At 39.9% G+C, this 25000-nt stretch overlaps 2 protein-coding genes and 1 pseudogene across 2 annotated transcripts; all 3 read right to left on the bottom strand.

The window, feature by feature from the left end:
• Positions 1-129: 129 nt before the first annotated feature.
• LOC127642320 (phospholipase B1, membrane-associated-like) lies at positions 130-9656 on the bottom strand (the record flags this gene model as incomplete). The annotated part of the gene is made up of 14 exons (XM_052124924.1): positions 9593-9656; positions 9246-9310; positions 8930-9020; positions 4096-4154; positions 3728-3795; positions 3505-3548; positions 3214-3334; positions 2954-3005; positions 2639-2719; positions 2235-2300; positions 1873-1964; positions 818-899; positions 619-720; positions 130-225 (listed from the first exon to the last, which is right to left on the bottom strand). Coding segments are annotated over exons 1-14 (1077 nt in total), but the record flags the coding sequence as incomplete, so codon positions are not given.
• LOC127642319 (heat shock protein HSP 90-beta-like) lies at positions 4999-7905 on the bottom strand (annotated as a pseudogene).
• Positions 9657-10025: 369 nt separating the features above from the next.
• On the bottom strand, positions 10026-21878 carry LOC127642321 (protein sel-1 homolog 1-like). Its single transcript, XM_052124925.1, has 16 exons — positions 21798-21878; positions 20446-20499; positions 20296-20355; positions 19819-19900; positions 18880-19034; positions 18621-18677; positions 18450-18518; positions 18240-18317; positions 18086-18148; positions 17316-17403; positions 16715-16863; positions 16466-16631; positions 13116-13190; positions 12771-12943; positions 12558-12686; positions 10026-12410 (listed from the first exon to the last, which is right to left on the bottom strand). The coding sequence occupies exons 1-16, from the start codon at positions 21876-21878 to the stop codon at positions 12204-12206; spliced, it is 1686 nt and encodes a 561-aa protein (XP_051980885.1). The 3' UTR covers positions 10026-12203.
• Between the last annotated feature and the right edge of the window lie 3122 nt (positions 21879-25000).

A 25000-nucleotide genomic window follows, 5' to 3' on the forward strand; every position in this document is an offset into this window, starting at 1 on the left:
CTGTATGAAAGAATCACATCATCTTTACAGTGGCTTAGACTCTTAGACAGCAGTGTGCTTTAAACCTATAGCCAAAATGTTTTCAGTTTTGTGATTTTCTCAAGAGTGAATTCAATCAAAACCTCTTACCATGTTATTCCACAGTCCCTTGGCCAGCTCCTCATGTCCTTTTATAGTGAAATGGAAGCAGTCAGGGGTAAAGAAGCTCATGTCAATCTTCCCATTCTGCAAAATCATTATGTAATACAGTCACAAACCAAATTTCTGCTTCCCTTTTCAACATGAATTATACATTCACACTTTAAAGGGATAGTTCACCCAAATGATGAATGTTGTTCCAGACCTTTATGGTTTTCTTTCTTCCGTGGAAAACAAAAGAAGATTCACTTTCATTATTTGGAAAAAAAAAACAGTGTCAACCTACTTAAACACAACTCTTTGTGTGTTTAGAGGAAAAATGCAAGTCATACAGGTTTTTCATCATTAATATAAATTATGACAGAATATACATTTTTGGGTGAACTATTCCTTATCATTAGAGCCAAATGCTTTGCTACACAATGCCAGAAATTATAGAAATGAACAAGTTGTCAGTTGTAACAGCTCCAATAGCCTTACTGGGAGTCTTGGTGGATCAGCGTGTTTCAGGAATGGCTGCAAAACCACAGCAAAGTCATTCTTAAAGAAACGCTCACTGTACAAGAGTTGCTCCAGTGCTCTCTGAAACAACAATGTAGTTTAGCACCACATATAAAAATTGCAGCAAACACAATACATATTAAATGTAATTTGAAATAAATATTTGTCAAAAACTCACCTGAAATCCTAGGTTGACTCCAACCAGTTCCTTCAAATCAGCAGATCCAGCAGCTGGCTTTACCAGACAGGAACAGAATGACCTGGAGAGATAATAGCATGATTCATAATTAAATGTAGCTGTAAGCAGAAATGAAGGGGCCAAGCACTCCGATGGCAAACAGTTTGATAGAATTTAGAATTCTGGTGATGATTTTGAGCTGAGTGGTGAAAAATGATATTAGTTTAATGACTTGAAGTGTAATACAATAGCTTATAACTTTTTAAAAATAGGTGGCACTGTCACCAAATCGGTCACAATTTGAATATGAAGTTTCATGTCAATACACCAAAGCGTTCATGAGATACAGCCTTAGATCCTTATTGTCATCTGGTCATACAATTCATTTATGTGTTACACAAGAACAGTTTGGTCTATCAAAAAGCTTTTCATAACTTTTTTAATGAATGTCCCTAGATGATAGGGTTAGGGTTAGGGTTAGGTTAGGGCTAAGGTTTTCAAGATTTGCATATACAACTTCTAAAATTTGCCTCTAGATGATTCACAGCAAATGTTGTGCAAATTGGATGTACAGCCATGGAGTTTGAAAGAGTAGGTTTTCCACAAAATTCTAAATGGTGGATAGGAATTAAGGCCAATCATGGCAAACTGTGAAAAAAAATTATGTTTATTAATATGAGATCACCTTCGACCAATGTAAGTTTTTCTTTTTTTATGATTAACATATTTTATTTGAACACAGAAAAGCAAAACATAAATACACAAAATCAACGTTTATCTCCCACTACCTCCCCTCCCCATCATTAACCCCACCCCGACCCATAACAAACAGGACCCAATCCTCCACATGTTTATTCCCCGAATGCCCAAGACATCACATACAAAACTATGAACCCTCAACCAAATCTCCTGGATTTCCTGGATTCAAAAAATGTAATTATTTACAAAGAATGACTGGATATACAATTTTGTATCCATTTTCACTGACAATTTGAGCCCATGACACTACTTTCATTCGTTGCATGATTTTTAAAGCTCGATTTGATTTCCTGTACCTCTGGAGCAGACATCCTGGAGTGGGCTTCTGTACTTCCCTCAGGGTCTCCATAGGCAGTATCTGAACCACGTTCACTATCATTCGAGGAACCTGCACAGAAAGAACATTTTCACACTTGCAGATTCCATCCTGAGAGAACACACATATTAACATATATCTATGTGCATATTTTTATTTACTAGATGAGCAATAGACAGACAGTTTTGTTTAGTTTTTTCTGTAAAAATCAAAACAACAAATTTACAATTCAGGTTGTTTGACCAAATTTGTTTTGTGGAGTAAAAAATAGTCATGAATTTTAAAAACATTGGACCATAGTAGGCTATTATACCCAACATCTCAAGAGAAACCAGCTATTACCTCATTCATCAGCATTTCCAAAGACACGGTCATGTAATGGACAAAGTTCTCCACTGAAAAGAGGGACTGTTTGTAAAAATAGAGGGCATAAATTTAGTGCTCTATGAAAAAACTCCTACAGGACTATATGTTTGAATACAGTCAGAATATGGACTCTTTAGAGGTCAGTCACTTTTGCTAGCCAACAACTGCTCAAAGGAGCAAATACACTGCTCATGAGAACAAAGAAACACATCCATAAGACATTGCTAATCATCTCTACAAGCATTTGTGTTCACAATCAATTTAACATTTGTTTTAGACCTTCTAAAGTTCTTAATTTGACATTGTGAACAAAATGTGTCAATACTGTAGAAGAATCTTCTGTCTGTAGTTTGCCAAAGAAACAGCTTTGTAAGAAATGCCTTGTCTTTGCAGTAATCACAGATGTCATTCATTCCGATTAGAATGGTCAAGAGTTTCCAGTCCCCATCAAAGTCAATATCCTGTAGTAAAAGATGGAAAGAAATGTCAAAAAGTGTATTTATGAAGCACAAAGCACATCATTTACAATGTGAAATAGATCAAAGTAAATCTAGGCAAAATTTATAAGGACACATAACATTTTGATAATAGCATATTCAAAAGCACAGTAATGGAATAATGAACTAATCACAAAGACAAGAAGTATAAGTGATAGTTTTCATTATTGGGAATAATGTGAGGCAACCACTCCTTACCTCATAGGTTTTCAATGTGTCAATCAAATGTCTGACTTGTTCAGGAAGATTACTAGCAAGAGAAGCACAAATCAAATCATTATCTGATTATACAGTATATCACCTTAACAAATTAAGAGTTGGTTGCAAGCTTACACTTAAAGAAAAAATTTCTGATCTCGATGATAGATGATCAAAATGTTTTTCTAAAGCATGTGTTTCAGACATAGTTGCAGGTGTTTATTCTTTGGAGGAATGTCTAGTGATGTACTGGCATTTACAAGGTGTTGTGTCCGGTTACAGCCAGGTTAAATCCAGTCTCACAGAGAGGAGCTGGGGTCCCATGGACAGTCTTGGTTGGGGCAGGTCCCACTAAATTGGGGTTGAATAGTCTAATGATGTCTAAATCAGAAGCAAAGAGGAGTCCTGATCAGATATATAAAAAGTGTGCAAGCTACTCTGGTTCATGCTATTTCTCTAAGCTATTGCCTTTTTCAACCAGATAACCATGAAACGTATCAATTAAGATATTCAATTCAGAATATGACTGATATTAAGGCAAAAGGACATACTTGCAAGTGTAATGACATCTTGAAACGATCCATAGCCACCAATGCTGTTAACATATGCAAGTCACAATAAAAGATAAATTTGCTTGGGGAAATGAAAATATTCAGAATACAGTATGAGAGATAGTCATCATAAAATGGTAATTGTTTTTAAAAGCAGTAGCTATAGGCAATTTCCAAAAAGGTGAATGTTAAATTAGTATTGATAATACCAGAAAACTTTTACCTCCATGAAACATGGCGAAATTCAACAGGTATGCCAAGAACTGTGGTTGCATTTGCACCAATTGCTGTCTATAAGTGATACAATAATTAAATATATAAATAAATATAAGAGATTATTGAGTTAAAGCAAGTAAGATATGATTATATTAATGTGATTATTATAATTTGCTTTATTAGCCATCATTAGTAATTTTATCAGTAACTAATTATGTTGTACCTGCTCAAACTGTTTACCTCATGATTCATTCGATATAAATTAATTTGAATTATTTAAAAAAATTAAAAGAAAAATTTGACTGCTTACAAATGAACAGTGTGCATCAAAGGTGGATTAAACAGAACAAGGGAAGAGTAAATAATTGCACTCACTGTCAATGAATCCCCAAGGGCAGCAATCACTTTAATATCCGCTGCCTTCACCAGCTCAACTATTATAGAGATGGAGCAAATTAAAAGATCAGGCACTAAAACATTATTTTAAGATTCTTCTCAAATGACAAGTTTGCCTGTGATACAATAAGACAACTCAACTCAATCAGCATAAACAATCAGCATCAAAACCTAATGATCTAATAGCCTCAAAGAAAACACATGAAAAAAATCTACACTCAAAAAAGTTGTTGATTGTTCAATTTAGTTAATTAACTACTAATTACTAATAACTAAATTAACACAATTAACACACAGTTCTAGAACATATTTTTATTCCATTGCATTCTATCATTTACATTTGAAGAATTTGAGTTTGCTTAAACAATTTGTGTTTTGGTGTTTCATTTTATGTGTTATTGTAGCATTGATGAAGCCCTGCCATTTACTAGCTTGCTTTCCATGGGACACAATAAGCAGAGAAATTTTTTAAATTAAGTGTTATTTGATATGTTTTTGAAGAAGATGAATATAAAAGGGGATACTTGTTAGGTGTTTTAACTTCTGAAACAAGACAAAACATGCCTGTACACAGGCAAAAGTCTTTCCTTCCATGCAGAAAGAAATCGTGCTCGATTCAATCCAGCACAGCTAACAGCATCTGTGAAACACAGTGCTTAGTGCTCAGACGATACAGCAGCAACCCATTAACACTTCATTACTTAAAAAAACAAAGTACATTATGGCTCAAAACAGAACAAAATTTGACAGTATGAGTTACACATTACGATTCTTTTGAATCACTTCTGAGACCAAGTTAACCTTCTACATGTCAAAGAGGAAATGACAGGATGTTACGGAATAATTAAGGAAAATTATAGGTGGAATTTTCAACTGCAGGGTTTAATCGACTTCCTCCATGCGAGAGGCATCATCATCTCCTTCAAGAGGGGGCATGTCTTCAGAAACAGGGATAGAGTTTGTCTCCTCAACAGGCATGTCTTCATCCTCATCAATACCAATCCCATTTTGATAATTCTGTAGATGCGGTTGGAGTCCATCTGAGGATCATCTAATGAAAATCCAGAGAACAGCAGAGCGGTCTCAAACAAGAGTATGACGAGATCCTTCACGGCCTTGCCGTTTTTATCTGTGTCAGCCTTCTGTCTCAAAGTCTCCATGATGGGATGGTCGGGGTTGATCTCCATGTGCTTCTTGGCCATCATGTAGCCCATAGTGGAGTTGTCCCTCAGGGTCTGGGCCTTCATGATTATCTTAATGTTGGCCGTCCAACCATAAGGACTTGTCACGATACAACAGGGTGAGGAAACCAGCCGGTCTCAGAGGGTCTTGCAGAGGGTCTCAAACTTGGCCTTGTCTTCCTCCATCTTTTTCTTCTACTCATCCTCAGGCAGCTCCAGCCCCTTCTTGGTGAAAGACACCAGAGTCTTGCCATCAAAGTCCTTCAGCTGCTGTATACAGTACTCGTCGATGGGCTCGGTCATGTACAACACCTCAAAACCTCTCTTGCACACACACTCCACAAAAGCAGAGTGAGCAAACTGATCTTTGCTCTCGCCAGTGATGTAGTAGATGGAGTTCTGGTTTTCCTTCATACGGCTGATGTATTCAGTGAGGGAGGTCATCTCTTCACCAAACTGAGAGCTTTGGTAACGCAGCAGTTCCGACAGCTTCTTGCGGTTCTGAGAGTCCTCATGGATGCAGAGTTTCAGATTTTTGGAGAATGCACCATATAACTTATTGTAGTTGTCATTGTCCTCTGCAGTTCCAGTCACTTCTTGATATTGTTCTTGTGGATGACTTTTAGAATCTTGATCTGTTGGAGCATATCTCTGGAGATGTTCAGGGGCAGATCTTCAGAGACCACAACACCATGAATAAAGCTGAGATACTCTGGGATGAGATCCTCACAGCTGTCCATGAAGATCCTTCTGACGTACAGCTTGATGTTATTTATCTTATTCTTATTTTCAAAGAGGTCAAAAGGGGCATGGTGAGGGATAAAGAGCAGAGCGAGGAACTCCAGCTGACCTTACACGGAGAAATGCATGACAGCCAGGTGCTCTTCCCAGTTAATGATCAAGCTCTTGTAGAACTCTCCATACTCCTAGTTGGAGATGTCATCAGGGTTCCTGGTTGATGTACTTCTCCTTGACCTTCTTTTTTTCTTCTTGTCCTTATCTTTGGAGTCCTCTTCATCTTCTGAGCCCACATCCTCAATGTTGGGCTTGTCTTTGCCTTCCTCCTTTTCCTCCTTCTCAGGTTCTCCTCCTCTGCCTCATCATCACTGATCTACTTGTCGCATTCTTTCTCCACAAAGAGAGTGATTGGGTATCCAATGAACTGAAAGTGCTTCTTTAAACCACCTCCTTCACCCTCTTTTCCTCAATGTTTGATCTTCTTTCAGGGTTCCTGGTTGATGTACTTCTCCTTGACCTTCTTTTTTTCTTCTTGTCCTTATCTTTGGAGTCCTCTTCATCTTCTGAGCCCACATCCTCAATGTTGGGCTTGTCTTTGCCTTCCTCCTTTTCCTCCTTCTCAGGTTCTCCTCCTCTGCCTCATCATCACTGATCTACTTGTCGCATTCTTTCTCCACAAAGAGATTGATTGGGTATCCAATGAACTGAAAGTGCTTCTTTAAACCACCTCCTTCACCCTCTTTCCTCAATGTCTGATCTTCTTTCAGGGTTCCTGGTTGATGTACTTCTCCTTGACCTTCTTTTTTTCTTCTTGTCCTTATCTTTGGAGTCCTCTTCATCTTCTGAGCCCACATCCTCAATGTTGGGCTTGTCTTTGCCTTCCTCCTTTTCATCCTTCTCAGGTTCTCCTCCTCTGCCTCATCATCACTGATCTACTTGTCGCATTCTTTCTCCACAAAGAGAGTGATTGGGTATCCAATGAACTGAAAGTGCTTCTTTAAACCACCTCCTTCACCCTCTTTTCCTCAATGTCTGATCTTCTTTCAGGTGAAGAATGACTTTAGTTCCATGGACGATGGGCTCACCCTGATCAACCGTGACCGAAAAAGAGCCACCAGCAGAAGATTCCAGGTGTACTAGTCGTTATCTTTGTTTTTGGTGATGACAGTGACCTTTGCAGCAACCAGGTAGGCGGAGTAGAAGCCCATTCCAAACTGACCAATCATGGAGATGTCTGAACCAGCCCGAAGAGCCTCCATAAAGGCCTTTGTCCCGGACTTTGTGATGGTACCAAGGTGTAAAGGCATTAATGGAAAGGAGGAGGTGAGAACCGGCTTGACAATATAAATAATGTTTAATATAAAACTGAAACAAAAAGACAATCACACAAAGATGTTGGACAGCTGTCCGTAAATCTCTCTCTCTCTCTCTCTCTCTCTCTCTCTCTCTCTCTCTCGCACTGCAGCTTCCAGCTGGCCTTTATCCCTCTCTGAGGTTTGATTAGCCTGATTAGGGGCCGGGTGTGCAGAATCCCAACCCTGCAATGCCCTCCGCCCTGTCACACCATGTCATTGATGAGATCGGCTTTGGTTATTCCGACACCAGTGTTGATACTGTTAAGAGTGCATTCATGAACGTTGGGGACAATGTCGATCTTCAGGTCCTCTCCATTGTTCAGATTGGTTTGATCAGTCAAAGTTTCATATCTGATTTTGTCAAGAGCATCAGAGGCTTTGGAGATGAGCTCCCTGAGGAAGATCTCTTTGTTGGAGTAGAAGGTGTTGATAATGAGAGACATCAGCTGGGCGATCTCTACCTGGAAGGCAAAGGTCTCAGCCTCCTCCTCTTGGTTAGTTTTGTTGATTTTCATATAATTTGATTGCCAAAGACAGCTAATCTCCACAACACTATTACTCAAGCAAGCAGAGGAGAGCTACTTTTAGTTTTTAATGTTTTGTTATGTTGAGGTTAAGAAGAGTTTCTGTTATGTTGGAATTTTGGGGTTTGATCTAATTTTGGAGTGGAGTTTGATCTGATGATGAGGTTAGATAAATGTTGTTCATGAAGACGATTGCTCACTTTGTTGAACAATTGCAGCACTATCCATAGCATATTTACTAAACAACACCCTGTAGTGCTTCCGATCAGTGTTTATTTAGAACTTTCACTAATAGTTAATAAATAAAGACATTTATTTAAGTTACATTGACATCACATTTTTGGGGGGTTTACTCAATTCAACTAGGTTCTTTCTACACAAAGTGTTTGTGTTGAGATAACATAAAGTTAAGAAAACTAATTTCAAACATGTGGAACCACTGTCCACAATTGAAACAAGTTCAGCAACAGAGCTATTTGTTTGTGTGTGTGTAGAATAGACAGATGCTTGGCAATCAGTACTGGCACCTTGTATTATAATAAAGGGATAGTGAAGTGATATAAGTGTGGGTAAGAAACAGTCATTTCGCTAAAGTATTTTTTTTTTTATTATTATAAATCTCCACTTGCACTTTCTTCTTCTTTTGGCTTTGGCATTTCACATTATTCTTGCATATCGCCACCTACTGGGCAAGGAGAATTTATTGTAAAAACAGATTTAAATATTGCTCTGTTTCTCACACATACCTATCATAACGCTTTTGAAGATATGCATTTACCACTGGAGCCATGTGGATTACTTTTATGTGCCCTTTATTTGCTTAAGTTCTGGACACTTTTCACTTACATTCAGAGGAACTACAGAGCTTCCAAAAATCTTTGAGGGTGAGTAAATGTTGATCAAACATTCATTTTTGGGTGAACTATCCCATTGACATTAGATCAGCAGCCTGCATTCCTTATAGGCAGATCCTGACAGGACAATCGTCTAAAATACTAATCCTTGACCAACCTACCCGAGGTGGGCACAGAAGAGGAGGGGCTCATATCAGGACACAAGAAAGGTTGATTTTTGAAACTGATTGGTCTGGTCTTCTCGGGAAACTCCTGTAGTAATATGAAACAAACTAACAGACAGTTTCTGTGGTGTCACAACAAGCAATACATGGGGGCATCACTGAGGCCACAGATGGGCCTTAACCATAGACCAACCCGAGCACTGTAATCTTGATTATATTACGATTTACCATGGATTAACCAAATAGAAAGCTGTATACATTGCCTTGTGTTGACGTTATTACACAAATGTTCTCTTTAGGAAGTTTGTATTACCTTTCTTAGGGCCTCCTCGCTGTAGTGACTAAGTCCTTCTTCATATTCCAACCTCCACTCATTCCCTTGAGTTGAGAAAAATGGCAAGATCCATGAATACTGTAGACTTATCAAAAGTCAGAATATGAAACAGAGCAGGCCTTCCTAGGCATGGTAAAGTACAATGCACTATTGAACTTTAACAAATCCTCATCTACACCAGAGGTCCATATAAATAATTAGGTCCTTTATCAACATCATTTACATCTGGCATCCCAAGCCAATCTCTTTTCACCAGACCAGACATGTAATGTGTGCCTTGTTTTTCAGCTTATGTCCTCCAAGCTCTGGATGCTTCTAGCACTTACCGTTGACAGGACAGAGGGCTAGCAAGCAGGTTGCCACGGCAATCAAAAGCTGCTCCATGGTGGAGCGTTTCCAAGCAGGTTAGCACAATGGATGTGCACGCAGCGAGAACGAGGCCATTATATCAGCGCCCCTTTATCTTCCCCACCTAAAACAGCTGAGTGACAAAGTTCAGGCCCACCAACATAAAGCATGATCCAACGGCACACTCAGCTGCAGAGGGACTAGTGACCATTCACAACTTCAGAGAGCTTTACCTGAACCCACGTAGCACAGGGGCCTGGGAGAAACCAGCCATCAACTGTTCAGAGCATGACCAGAAATTCTTTTGAAGGGAAAAACAAAACACTAAACTAACCACTTGCTTTCACCAAATAACATTTGTAGGTTATAATTACATATGATAAAATGTGAAATAACAAACAGCTGTGAATCCATGGAATTGCTTTATTAGTTATTTATAAACATTGCCATTCTGAAAATGCAATTTTTAAACTGTGATCACTGTATTATGATGGATTTGGTGAGCATGGAAAAGAAGAATCTGTTATATGATTTAGGATACAGTTTCATACCATTGCTGAATTTTGAGAACAACTCAGACAGATGCTTGGCATGAACAACAGACTCAAGTAATTTCATCCTATGCACATACATATGCCTTTCTTACAGATTCTTACACCAAACATTGAAATATTGCTATATTACCTGAAAGACAGACATATTCCTTTACTGAAGTACAATAAAGATCAAATATTGTAGACATGCTCACAATTTAAATAGAGTATTTTCCCTTTGAAATATAACATAAAATTTCACAAATTTGCAGGCAAACAGCCAGATTCTGACACAAATTTATCTGTTTCACAGAGCTACAGACTTTACAAAATAATCAGAGAGCATTCATTGCCTCACTGAAAAACAAAATAGGTGACATAATACCAAAAACATTAAAAGAATAGTTCAACCAAAAGTAAAATTCACTCATCATTTACTCACCCTCATGACATTCCAGATGTATATGACTTTCTTTCTTCTGCTGAACACAAATAAATATGTTTAGAAGAATATTTCAGCTCTGTAGGTGTAGGAATGGTGACCAATACTTTAAATGTCCAAAAATAACATAAAGGCAGCATAAAAGTCATCCACCCAAGACCAGTAGTACTATATCTTCAGAAGCAATACGATAGGTGTGGGTGAGAAACAGATAAATATTTTAGCCCTTTTTTACTATAAATGATTCTCCCTGCCCAGTAGGTGGCAAAATGCACAAAGATTGTGAACTTCCAAAAACAAAAGAATGTGAAAGTGGAGATTTATAGTAACAAATAACTTAAATATTGATCAGTTTCTCACCCAAACCTATAATATCACTTCTGAAGATATAGATTAAACCACTGGAGTCACATGGACTACTTTTATGCTGCCTTTATGTGCATTTTATACCTTCAAAGTTCTGATCACCATTCACTTGCATTGTATGGACCTAAAGTGCTGAAATATTCTTTTAAAAATCTGGGTTCAGAATAATTCATACACATCTGGTATGGCATGAGGGTGAGTAAATGAGAGAATTTTCATTTTTGGGTGAACTATATCTTTAAGCATTTTAGCCAACCCTATATGCAGAGGAAGAAAGTATATAAATCATCTTTTGGAAACATTTGAATTGAATCTCCTAGTGCTTTAACAACTTGACAGTTAGTAGACACCAGCTATATTTGCAATGATTCCTTTCTTTGAACATCCCACAGAGACTCTTTTGTAACAATGAAAGGTAAAGGGCAGTATTTTTCTAAATGATTCAACAATGAGTGTTCAAGGCAATGAAAAGCTATTTGAGAGATAAGATCTTTACTGCAAACCTTAGATTACGGTGTAGTTTGTTTATTTGTATTGTGCATCTTTTTAGCCAAGACAGTGACATGTTAATTGTACATCTATGTGCAAGCTATTTCTGTCCAAATATTGCCATTATAAATAAATTTCTAGATAAAGTTAAAAAAAAAGGTATTAGCGAACCCAATAAATCTGCTAGCAAGCCACTCAGTCCAACATAACAGATGTAAATAAAACATGCTTATACTATGAACCTTTTACATATTGAATTCAGAGCACAGCACACATCTCACTTTATACTCCAAAGAGGCATGGTGCCCGTGTTATGTACCAGATCCTAAAAAAATTATCTGAATGAGTGTTTGAAAGGATTGCACAGAACCAACAGGTCCTATCCTTGGCTTTTAGCACAGTGGCAAGCAAAAAGCAGAAGCAACTACTGGAATTCATTCAGCAAAATTTTCTTTTTCCCCACATAGTGAGCATTGATTTGCACAAATGTCAGTTCACCTGGCAAATCCCTGAGGCGTATGTTTAAGATATTGTAGAAGTTAGTCTAGTTTTTCTGTCATTGCTTTTTCCCAAGCTTGAACTCCACAGTTTAAAGACTAGAGAGGGCAACAAGAGTTCAGGCAGCTCTTTTGGGGATTGAAGACCACAGCTGGGTGGAGGTGTAAGTGGTTGATTTTGGGAAGAGGAGATGCTGGAAGGCCTCATCCTTCTCCTTTAATCCTAGTCCATTTGGTCACCTCTACCCTGATTCCTGTTCTTTCATTGTTCCTCAGGCTCTGCGGCAGGTTGCTCAGGTTGGGCTGGAGGTCTAGGAGGTGCTGGAGGGACTCTGGGTCCTGCTTGGTGCTGTCTCTGTCGATATGCGATTACTGTGCCCAAGAGCAAAGCAATGACAGTCATGAGGTAGAGATCCCACTCTGGACCCAGCAACTGGTCAAGATCCACCCGAGATAGAAGCTCATTCAGCTAAAGAAAGAAATCTTATTGGTTAGTCTTTGGCTCTTTTTCATTGTCTCTATACAGACAAAGAAAAAAATAAAAACAGAACAACTATCATGTTAATTGCAGTCCAGACAGGTCAAACAACTCCGGTGATTGACAGATGTGACTTACATTGAGATCCTGCAGGAACTGCAGTGCATAGACGAGGCCCAGTTTGCAAAGGGCCAGGAATACAGGCACCTGGGCGTCAGGACTGGTTTCTGCAGCCATATCATAGAAACGCTTGGCCAGATGAATGTCCTACGGAGGAACAATCAAAAAATAAATGCAGCGTTCAGTCCATGCATGCTTGCATGTGTATGCAAAAATGCATGCAGATCTCACCTGTTTGATGCCAAGGCCCTTTTCATGCATATAGCCCAGGTTAAACATGGCTTGTGCACTGTGCTGTTGTTCTGATGCCAGACGATAATGAATGACTGCAGTCTCATAGTCCACATCAGTGCCATAGCCATAGAAATGATAGTCACCTAGCTTGATTCTGGCTACTGTGTAGCCTGTGTAGAAACCAAGAGTCAAAACCGCTATTGTGATAGAGTTCCTAGATTTTTAACTGCCTCATAAAGATTGAGACATAAGCAAATATATTTGTCTCACTACCACATTGTAAGGACATCACAGCAAGCATTTTGCTAGTGTGATTGTATGGAGTGAAGAGACCAGTCTAACCTTGGGCGGCTGCTCTGGTCCAGTGGAGCAAAGCCCGTGGGTATGTTTCATTCTCATTGAAAATCTGTGACCCCTCTGCAATACATACATACAAAAAAAGAGTTAGTTTTATCTTTATAAAAAATAGCAAGTCTTCATTTAGTTTCAATTTATCAGAGTATTGCAAACACACTCGAGTACATCCTTATTTGTGATAAGTGGTCTTTCAGGCTTCCTGAGCAGACAGTTTTACTTTCCTTATGGAAACCAAATTACAAGGCCCAAGCTGGTAATTGAAAAACTGCTTGGACCGATTTAAAAGGTCAAGAAGCAGCATTTAAGGAATTTGGTTTGTGTGATGGAGCCTGTGAGAATGTCCCCATCATGGAATTTTAACTGTGTTCCAAGGACTTAGGGTTTTACTCACTTTTTAGGATTTATGTGGGGTTTGCTATTTTAAATTACCAGTTTTTAGCAAGTGGGCATTACCATTTAAGGAAGCACATCTGTGGGAAGTGCTAATTTGATCTATTTGAGCAGTTTTAGTATGCAAATGAAGGAAATTGGTACTTTAATTCACCAAAAAGGCATTCAACCATTCACAAAGTATAGTCAGGACATTACTGATGTAAAACATAGCACCATCACTATTTGAAAAAAGAATTTTTTTAATCAAATCTAGACAGGCCCCATTTCCAGCAGCCATCACTCCAACACCTTATCCTCGAGTATTCATGCTAAATTGCTAATTTGGTACTAGAATCACTTGCCATTATATCAAACACAGCTGAAAGCTATTTGGTTTGTTAAATGAAGCTTAACATTGTCATTATTGTCACCAATAAACTTGCATGTCTTAAGGTAAATATTAGGTCAAAAATGGCAACAAAAAAAAGAAACACTTTATCTAGAAACTCATCAGTCAATCTTTTTTGAGGAATGGCTATACAATGGTTGAAATTGTCAAAGAAACTGATTTCATACAAAGGAGTACACTACAGTCTTCAAAGACAAAGGACAACTGTCTCTAACAAGGACAGAAAGAGATGTGGAAGTCCAGATGTACAACTAAACATGAGGATAAGTACATCAGTCTCTAGTTGAGAAATAGATGCCTCATGTGTATGATGCATGAGAATGGCCAGACAAGACAGCCACATCTATAGCAAGTGCTACAGGAAGTGTGGGGTGAAATGTCACCTGAGTATCTGGACAAATGGACAGCTAGAATGCAAAGGATCTGCAAAGCTGTCATTGCAGCACGTTGGGGATTTTTTGATGAGAACTCTCTGAAGTAGTTTAAGAAGTTCTGAAAAGTAATTGTTAATGTTATTAATGTCCTGAATATACATTGTGATTAGTTGAACGGAACTTTGATGAATAAAAGTGCCAATTTCTTTCCATAAGAGCAAAATCTGTACATTATTCCAAACATTTGGCTCTCAGTCTATAAATACTGGGTCTTTTCCCCTGGACTAGTACTTTCCATTGCTTTCGCACCTGAGGAACTATAGTTTCTTGTAGCCGTTTTAAGGGACATTTTTAGCTCCTAATCAAACATGTGTATGGGTGCGTACCTTTGGGGTGCGGTCTGCAACTGGTCAAAAACCTGTGAGGCAAAAATAGCTTTGAGACAGTCCATCCGCGCATCTCATCTCGTGGCTATATATATATTCATATATACACACGCACACACATATAGGCCTGCCACCACTACAGGCACTTGACTAGTGGACAGATTGTGTTGTGTTTGGAGCAAATGAAACAAGGTTGCTGTCACTGCTAGAGCACAAGAAATCTCCAGCCTGGAGGGGATTAGGTACAGCTTTAGTACCAAAAACAGTTCTAGCTTTTAGACTGTTTTCTTTTATAATTATTTATTTTTTTTAAGTAACCTTGGTTTTAATTTGCTTTTAAATACCATTTATTTGCAAATTGTTCACCAGTACTATGAAATAAACATCTTGTTGGAATGCCATTCCTGCTTCCTGGTGTGATTCTCCTTGTGACTGCCTTGGTCCCTATTACACAGTTTGCTTTCACAACCTGTCCAAGACCAGCTTTTGACATACAAAATGCCACAATCAATATGCATGTAGCATTAGCCTCAGATGGCATGCACTTAGACCACCCATGCACATGTTCGATAAGTCCAACATACAAAAATGAGTTGTTCTTGATCTGGCTTTAATTTGATTGGATGACTTGACACAACTTAAAGAAATCAGAGCATTTCATAAGTCCGTCTGGAAACAGCTATTGGGTTTATACAAAGAGCACCTTAAAGGTTGAAATTATCAATAGATTTGCCAAAGTGTACCTGGTTAGTGGTATCAGATCTTTGAAAGATGCTCAATAGTTTTGTTTGATCTTATACATATAGATCAGGGGGCTGTAGCTCTTCTGACAACATCAGGCATCTCATCAATATTATGTTGTCAGTGGCAAATGATCAGACTCCAATCACGGCCATCTCAATTGACGCTGAAAAATTCGTTTGATATGATAGAATGGGATCATCTTTTTAAGATTTTAGAAATATACAGGTTCAGGAATACTTTTATTGGATGGATTAAGTTACTTTAAAGATACCAAGTAGGGGTGGTACAAACAAATTTATTCATTTCAGATTATTTAACTCTGGATCCTCTTTCCCCATTATTGTTCTGTTTTGCCCTGGAACCATTAGCAGCCACGATAAGAAGGGAAGATGATTTTCCAGGGGTGGTGGCAGGAGGTGGGGCACATAAGCTTTTGCTTTACGAAGATGATAATTTATTATTCGTCTCAAACCCACTAGATCTATGCCTTGCCTCCAGAAAATTAATTATTTTTCTAAGTTCTCAGGTTATAGAGTCAATTGGTCTAAGGGAGGGGTAATAGTGGGTGTTTAATGTTAAATGTAATTTATTATATATATGTTGTGGTATTATTATTATTATTATTATTATTATTATTATAGGTCTATGAATCAATAAAAATGTTAATTTAAAAAAATATATATGTTTTAGGCACTTAGTACCAAGTAAACTAGATATCCAACTCTAGATAAACTAGAGTTTTGTCTGTGAAATAGTTTGTACTGATTTCTTTTGGAAGAGCAGACATTCTCAACACAGAGCCAACATATATTTTCCACTAGATTTCTAGTGACCATTATTTAGATGACCTTTTTCCACACCGGTCTATTGTGATAGAGATAAACTCACACCTAAATGGAAGGTTTAAATATATATATATATATATATTTTTTTAACGGTGTTTGTTCACTTTACATGTCAGTCAGAAGGTCTGACTGCTAGACTATAATTTATATGTAAGAGTTGAGGAGTCTGGCGCCCTCTGGTGTCAGGAACAGAGCATTGACTTACTCTGATCAAGGATGAAGGCCACATTGCTCTGGGCGACCTCGTAGCCCTGTTCAGCCAGCAGTAGGTACTGCACTAGAGCAGAGTCCATGTCGCCATCCTTAAAGCTTCCATACGCAGCCATAAGTCTCTCAGACCAGCGACCTCGCTCACATACGTTCTTGAAGAGCTGCTCTCACAAATACACATTATCTCCACTATCACATAACCTTTTTGAAAGATGGATGCATGTACAATTAAATAATGTCTTACCTCCACTGCAGTGTGACAGGAACGCATGACTCCAGTCCCTGTGGCATGCATCTGGGCCAGATTATAAAAGGCAAGGATGTGGCCGGCTTGAGATGCCAGATTAAAGAATTTTAGAGCCTGCTTATAATCACGCTTCACTCCAATGCCATCTAAAAGATGAAGAAAGAGAGGGTAGTTATAAATGTACTTTCATACTCTTCAAAAACCCACCAGCAGAAAAGACAAACAGTTCTCAGTTCTTAATGTTTGTCAAGATCATGTCAAATGAGAATGCAGGTGGGTGTATGTCATGGTAACAATCACCTAGGCAACCAAACCAAAAGGAGTCTGCTGTGATTTAAGATAAAAATAAGACATGAAAGTTGAAGCAAAGAAAGAAATAAGAGATAGAGAAACAAGAACAACTGAGATAAAATCAGAAACATGTTTAGGGTTCTTATACTTTCTGACCAATTAATTTTCATGACTTTTTGTGACAGTTCCAGACATTCATTACTAGATAAAGTGTTATATAAGATTACTGGCATAGATTTTGATTTGTGTATAAATGTCGCCTCGAACATTAACAGAGAATTTCTCTCTCTTCATCACACACACTTACTGTAGTACATGGTTCCCAGCTGTAGCTGTCCATCCACCCAGCCTTGCTCTGCAGCTTTCTGAAAAAACTTCAGTGCCATGTCATAATTCTGCCAGAATAAGACAAAAATGTTTTTTAACTTACACTATGATGTAGCGTGATCTTAAAGGAATATTCCAGGCTCAACACAAGTTACGTTCAATCAACAGCATTTGTTGCATAATATTGATTACCACAAAAATACATTGAATTGTCCCTCATTTTCTTTAAAAAATGTAAATAAAAAATAAGTGAGGCACTTACAATGGAAGACAATGGCGACAATCCATAAAAGTTAAAATATTCAACATTTTAAAAGTATAGCCACAAGACAAACAATATGTTTATGATTTTGGTGCGATCAAATCGCTTGCTAATCTTTTCTGTGGAAAGTTATATCCACTTAACTTTGTTGCCATGATGATGTAATGTGAACATTATTTTTACAGTAATTTTAAGGTTTGATTTAAACAACTTTACAGTGCAAATACTACATGAGTTTTAACAGAAGAATTAACGCAAGTGCTCTTATAGAATTATAAGTTTCACATTTATGCATTTAAACCTTCCATTGGCCCCATTCACTTCAATTGTAAGTGCCTCAAATTAAACGTGCTTCAAGACTACATTTATTTTTGTGGTAAATCAACAATATGCCACAAATGCAGTCGATTGACATTAACTTGTATTGAGCTGAGCACATTAATATTCCTTTCATGTGCTCAGCTGAGCAGATTCTTCAATTAACCTACCACAGGAACACCCCTTCCATACAGGTAAGCCATACCAAGACCACTCTGGCCAACCGGGTTACCCTAAGAGATGCAAACAGAAATTTGTGTAAGTGGAGATTATTTGAAAATGAACAGTGGTGCTTAATATATTGATAAGAACAATTATTCTCACCAAGTCCGCAGCCTTTTTGAAATAATGCAGGGCTGTTTCATTGTTTTGAGAAACATATTCATTGCCTTCAGAGAACATCTAATACAAGAGAATGAGAGGAGTCCGACAGATGGAGTTTAAGAGAAAGATGAATCATAATGTTAGATAATGCAGTTAAAGTCCAAGAAAAGGAACAATAAAAAATGTCTTTGCACATGAGTAGGACTATACCTTTCCAAGGAAGGCCATTGCATGCGTGTTCCCAGCATTTGCTGCTTGGTTAAAATAGTCATACGCTCGCTAAAAAATAAATTACAAAAATATATAATTTGTTTGATCACATGTTCACTAGAGTACTAACATGGCAGAGCCTCAGAAATAAGCCAGAAAAGGAAAATGTACCTGATGATTCTGTTCAACACCTCTTCCTCCATGTAAGTGTAACTGGCCCAGACCAACCTGGGGGGGACACATGAGAATGTGATAATCAGCAACATCAAAAACAGGTAGAACAACAAGATCATGAGCTCTACAATTAACAACAAAACAAAACAGTAGCAGTGACTTAGACATCAATCAATGGCAGTTTCTCATTTGTAGTCATGCTGCAGGGTGAAATTCTTCTGCTAGACACTGAACTTGTCAACAGTTTTAAATTTACCTGGGCCTGCACATCTCCTTTCTCAGCCAAGAACTGGTAGTACTGGATTAAATCCTCCTCTAGCATTCCACTGCTAGAACCAGGATTTTCCACCTCATCTAAGAGCCGGATCCGCTGTACTGCGCTGCCCCCTGTCAGGGACACATCGCTGGCCACTGACAAAGAACAAAAAGCTACTTTCACTTCTGATCTGAACATTTATGTCTTCAAGTGACTAATTTGTCAACAGTACGAACAGACTGCTGCTTAAATCATCTTGTGCATATTTACGAAATGTACATAACAACATACATTACCCACATGTACGTTTACCAAACTCAAAAACATCATGCTTGCTGTAGTTTGTATTACAAACTGCATAGCTAATTTGCTCACAATGCTCAAGAGTGACATGTACCATGAAAGGGAATGTTATGTTTGATCTAAACTAAATCTACACTGCAGGTAATGTGTTATGATGAAATTGATCTGCTGTGGATGGGCTGTATTGGACCTTGAACATCATATGATAAAGGCCCAAACAGGATTTTCTTTTTTATGTTTACAGTGCTCAGAAGAGAAATCTGACCTGTGTCACATGTGGGATATGAAATCACTAAACATTTCCTTAGACAAACTGTGGAAAATGGCAGACACCAGCATTATAGTGAAAAGATAAAAAAATGTAAAAGGTCACCAGGGATCCAGAAAGCATATATTAAATGATGCAGCAGTGAAATTAGACACAAGGAAGTGAGGATTGCATTATCTGTTAAAGTACAGAAATGCAAGTAGGTATAGCTGCAGACCAGAGATCTCCAAATGGGAATGGAATCTATAAAAGAGGTTCGGGTTACACCAGAAGGCTCCCTATATCTTTGCTGGTGGTTTGGAACTCCTGCCCCTTTTTGGAGCTCTGCCTGCAGCTGTATCCTTCTCCAGAAATGTGACATGTTGTACCGTGATTGGCCACCAGTCTGTAATGAGTGAGAGCAGATTCACAGCTCTGAGGAACCCCAGCACCTCCCCAATATCTGTATCCCTGAAAGAGATGTATGGTAGAGGCTTCATCAGATAAGATGTGGGATTGATAACCAGCAATACTGTGTAGAAAAAGGCCAAGCACGAGAAAGAAAACAATATACTCAGACTCAGTTCCAATTCACTGAGTAAACAAGGTAGTCATGTATAAACTATGGTGCCACAGGGTCTGGGATTTCAGCTTTACTTCACTTAACTGAGCCAAAATGTCGGTGAGAATTTCAATAGATCAGAAGGCTAGCCTAAACACTCGTCTTGATAAAAGCAAAGTCAAACAAGGCTTGACACATATGCGAAGCAACTAATCAGGTCTAGTTTCCTGGTTGAAACCAGATCCAACCTTTGAAAATATCCCTTATTCAAAAAATAAATAGGACAGAGAATCATTCTTCTTACCAGGATCATATGTGCAACTAGGTTTCCACCCAAAGCTCCAAAGGTGTAGTACACCAACGCCTGAAATTATGTAAAAGATAGTGTCTCCATTAAGCATTCACAAAACAATGTTTTGATTTATAGATACATTTCAGTAAGGAAATAAAATACCTTTGCTTGACTCGAATTCACCCCTAATCCTGCCGCATATAGGAAACCAAGGGCCTGAGTAAACACAAATTGAAAGGGCCCCCAGTTATGTAAAAATAAATAATAAAACAGGAATGCAGTTTTACACAAATATTCCATGTTCAACACAAGTTAAGCTCAAACAACAGCATTTGTGGCATAACATTGATTACCACATAAATTATATTTTCTCGTCCCTCCTTTTCTTTAAAAAAAAAAAAAAAGATCCAGGTTACAGTGAGGCACTTGCAATGGAAATGAATGGTTTAAAAAGGCAGAAATGTGAATCGTTTCATTTTATAAAAACACTTACATTAAATCTTCCATTAATCTCATGTATAATTGAGCTGTAAAGTTGTTTAAATTGTAATTTTTAGTCATTTTAGGGTTGGATGAAATTACATCGTAATCTATAACTTCACACAAAAGAGGTTAGTAAGGGATGTTATCACACTAAAATCATGTTAACACGCATATTATGTTTTGTAGCTATACTTTTATCAGTGAGCATTTTAATGTTTATGGATTGGCCACATTCACTTCCATTGTAAGTGCGTCACTGTAAACCCGATTTTAGCTTTTTTTTTTTTTTTTTTTAAAGAAGTGTCAAGTCCCACATTTTTTTTATCAGGGCTCAACGCTAAGGATTTTTTCTACTGGCCGGTCGGGCCAGTGCTTCAGATTTGTACTGGCCCTGCCAAAACTTTCACTTCCCCCAACATAAAAATGATAAATAGCTGTTTTACCAACATGGCTTAAAAAATGTGTCCTAAGATAATTATTTTTTACATATATTATGTTTTTAAGACAATGTCCCCCCAAACTGAATCACGTTTATAATTTGCAAGATATGATTTATGCCTAATGTAATCCCATATAAGCACTTTACAGATATAAATTAATAAATACATCATATTAACTTCAGCCTTCCTGCCATTTCACATGAGTTTAAGCGAAGAGTTCTATGGAGGAGATGATGAGTTTTCGGTCACCCGTTTAGTTATTCATGCAACTTTTGGCCATGTGTAGTATATTCCCACACAGGATCAAAGATTTAATCAGCGAGTTAAAGATGTGATTATTGGCTGTAATATACATATGAATCCCTGAGAACAGACTTCCAAATCGGTTGTGACGTGTAATATACATTAGGGAGATATTAGGCCTAAAATGTGAATTAAGAATGTGTATATAACATGACATCAGACAACCTAAAGACCAACACAGCCTGATTCACAAAGTACAAAAACAAAAATACCTGTACGGTGCAGAAATGAGAAATATAACTGGTGTTTCATGAGGATGATATGAAGTAGACCGTTTTGAATATTCACCTTCACCCTGCAGCTGAAACGCTCTGATAATAATATCCTAATAGCCATAGTGTTCTTGCTTCTTTTCATATCAAACGCCATTATCATGTCGAATTAATGATTCCGTTTTTAAACTAACCTAATTAAATTAAACTTAAATTTTGGATACTGAGCAGCTCGTGATTTCCAGGCACATGTATAACTGGGGTTTAACAATGTTTATTACGTTTCATTCTGCGCTTCATCTCTAAAGGCGAATTAATGAGAGAAAATAAGTTGGAATAAAACTAGCGCTCTGTCCCTTTACGAGAGCACATGCATGTTAAACAGTCTACACAGCATGGAGAGAGATGATGATAAGACTTTATGCATGGAGAGAAGTGGATTCCCCATCTGTCGCTCACTTCGACGTTGTGTCGAGTGAAGCGACACTAGGGGACTTTCTTGAAGGCCTTGGTTACCTCTTAAATTGAGAAAGGGCCAATGAGAATTTGGCAGACAGAATTTGCATGTCCCTCCCCTCGAGCGGTTGTGCGATCAGCAAGCTGAGATCACTTACTGATAATTACTGATAATTTCTTCCCGGAGGTGCATAATGAGCTGACGAGGTCGTGGAGGGCACCTTTCACTGCCCGCAACCAAACTCCGCTCTCACTACCCTCGACAGCGGAGTGGCTCACAGGTACTCTGAGATCCCCCAGGTGGACAGAGCGGTTGCGATCCGCCTATGTCCTGAGAACGCCACCACCTGGCGGGATCGCCCGGTGCTCCACTCCAAGGCCTGTAGGATGATGTCGTCACTGACCACCAAAGCCTACAGCGCCACTGGACAGGCCGCCTCCGCCCTGCATGCCATGGCCCTCCTGCAAGTTCACCAGGCCAAGGCACTCAAAGATCTGCTCTTGGGTAGTCCTGACCTTGATGTGTTGCAGGAACTGCGCTCTGCGACTGACCTCATCCTCCGGGCCATGAAGGTCACAGTGCGGACACTCGGGCAGGCGATGGCCACCCTTGTGGTCCAGGATCATAATCTATGACTGAACCTGTCATGCTCCCGAGGGCATCCTCCTGCAGTTTCCAAACGTCAGGCAGCTCCACCTCAACCTGGGCCCAGTACTCAGCCCCAGAGCAGAGTGCCCTGCAGGAAGCGCACAACCCCCGTCTCCCGAATGTCCTCGAGGACCCGGAAGGCTCCCAAGCGTTCCTGAGATGGACGACCCAGGAAACGAGACATTTGCGCTGGAGCTGGTAAGCAGACCACACTATTTCCTTTGCAGCACCCCCTTCGGGCTGCGGTACCCACATTCTCAATAAAAGAGAAATTTCCTTGTTTCCTGGTTCATCTGGCACGCAAATGCCGTTCTCACGGCAACCTGGTGCCACACTTCAGCAGTCCCGGCAACCTGGATGCGGACCTCTCGCCTCTGGACCCACGACTTCCTCCCCCCCGGATCTGACGAGACTTGAGGATGCCTACATGGGACCTCATCCTCAGTCACTAATCCGCCCCCAGCCTGGTATGCTGAGCAAGGTAAGTGCTTCGAGCCTTCTCTCAGCCCCAAAGCCTCGGGACGTGCTTTTGCCTCCCGATGACACACTAACTGCTCCGTCCTGCTGCGAAGCCTCGCCAGGTACATCAAAAACGATCGTCCCCCTTAGTGCCCCTCGCACGGAGCTTGGACGTGTGGCTCTCACTTCCCAACCCATTGTGCTGGCTGGCCAGGATCATCCGACTCGGCTAAGCAATTCAGTTAGCCAGGCCCTCGCCCCTTTTCGGTGGCGTCCGCTATAACTTGGTGCATGGCGAAGACGCAAACACCCTACGTGCTGAGATCGTGACCCTCTTACTCAAAGACGCAATAGAGCCTGTCCCTTCAGCAGAGATGAAGAAGGGTCTCTACAGCCCTTACTTCATCGTACCCAAGAAAGGCGGCAGCTTACGACCGATCTTGGACTTTACACAAACTCCTGTTCATAATGCTCACGCAAAGACACATTCTAACTTGCTTCCGGCATCAAGATTGGTTCACGGCGGTAGACCTGAAGGATGCGTACTTCCACGTCTCTATCTTGCCTCAACAGCGACCCTTCCTACGGTTCGCATTCGACAGCCAGGCGTATCAGTACAAGGTCCTCCCCTTCGGCATGTCACTGTCCCCTCGTGTCTTCACGAAAGTCGCAGAGGCAGCCCTTGCCCCGCTAAGGGAAGTGGACATCCACATACTCAACTACCTCGATGACTGGCTCATCTTAGCCCACTCTCGAGTCACTGTGAGCCCACATGGACCAGGTGCTCAGGCATCTAGGGTTTCAGGTCAACATGGAAAAGAGCAAGTTTGCCCGGTTCAGAACATATCTTTCCTACTTGCACGGGTGCTGTGCAAGGTCAGGGAGGACGAGGAACAAGTCACTCTGGTGGCCCCGTACTGGCTTACACGGACTTGGTTCTCAGATCTCATGCTCCTCGTGACAGCCCCTCCCTGGCTAATTCCCCTGAGGAAGGACCTCAGGGGATTCCCCTGAGGAAGGACCTCAGGCTTTCCCACTGGGTTTTTGACGCCATCACTTTGGCCCATCACACCCAGGAAGGATCTTCTTTCTCAGGAACAGGGCACCCTCTGGCATCTGCGCCCAGACCTCTGGAACATCCACGTCTTGCCCCTGGACAGGATGCGGAAGATCCTGAAGATCGGAAGATTTGCTTGTTCGCAAATTGGTGTTCTTCCCAATCTGAAGACACGCAGAGATGCGCAGTTGGGTCAGTGCTCTCGTTTCTACAAGAGAGGCTGGAGGGGAGGACAGTGGAAAGGGAACACTTTATCCAAACAGAGGCTTTCCCACTGGGTTTTTGACGCCATCACTTTGGCCCATCACACCCAGGCCGTGCCTGCCCCCTTGCGGGATCGAGCACACTTGACAAGAAGTGTGGCATCCTCGTGGGCACTGGCCAATGGCACCTCCCTAGCAAACATCTGCAGAGCAGCGGGCTGGGCAATACCCAATACCTTTACAAGATTTTACAATCTCAGTCTCGTCCCGTGTTCTCTCAGGTAGAACTCGGGAATGTGGAACGTCTGACCGGGTGTTCTGCTTGCACATAACGCCTTTCCCCTCCACTGAGGTGATCACGTATGCTCTTCTCCCCCAGGAGAGTCCACTAGATTCACGCTCTCTGGATGTTCTTCCTCCCTTGCCCGCTAGTCCACGAATTCAGCTGAGAAATT

The sequence above is a fragment of the Xyrauchen texanus genome, unplaced genomic scaffold (genome assembly GCF_025860055.1).
Source record: "Xyrauchen texanus isolate HMW12.3.18 unplaced genomic scaffold, RBS_HiC_50CHRs HiC_scaffold_547, whole genome shotgun sequence".
NCBI lineage: Eukaryota > Metazoa > Chordata > Actinopteri > Cypriniformes > Catostomidae > Xyrauchen > Xyrauchen texanus.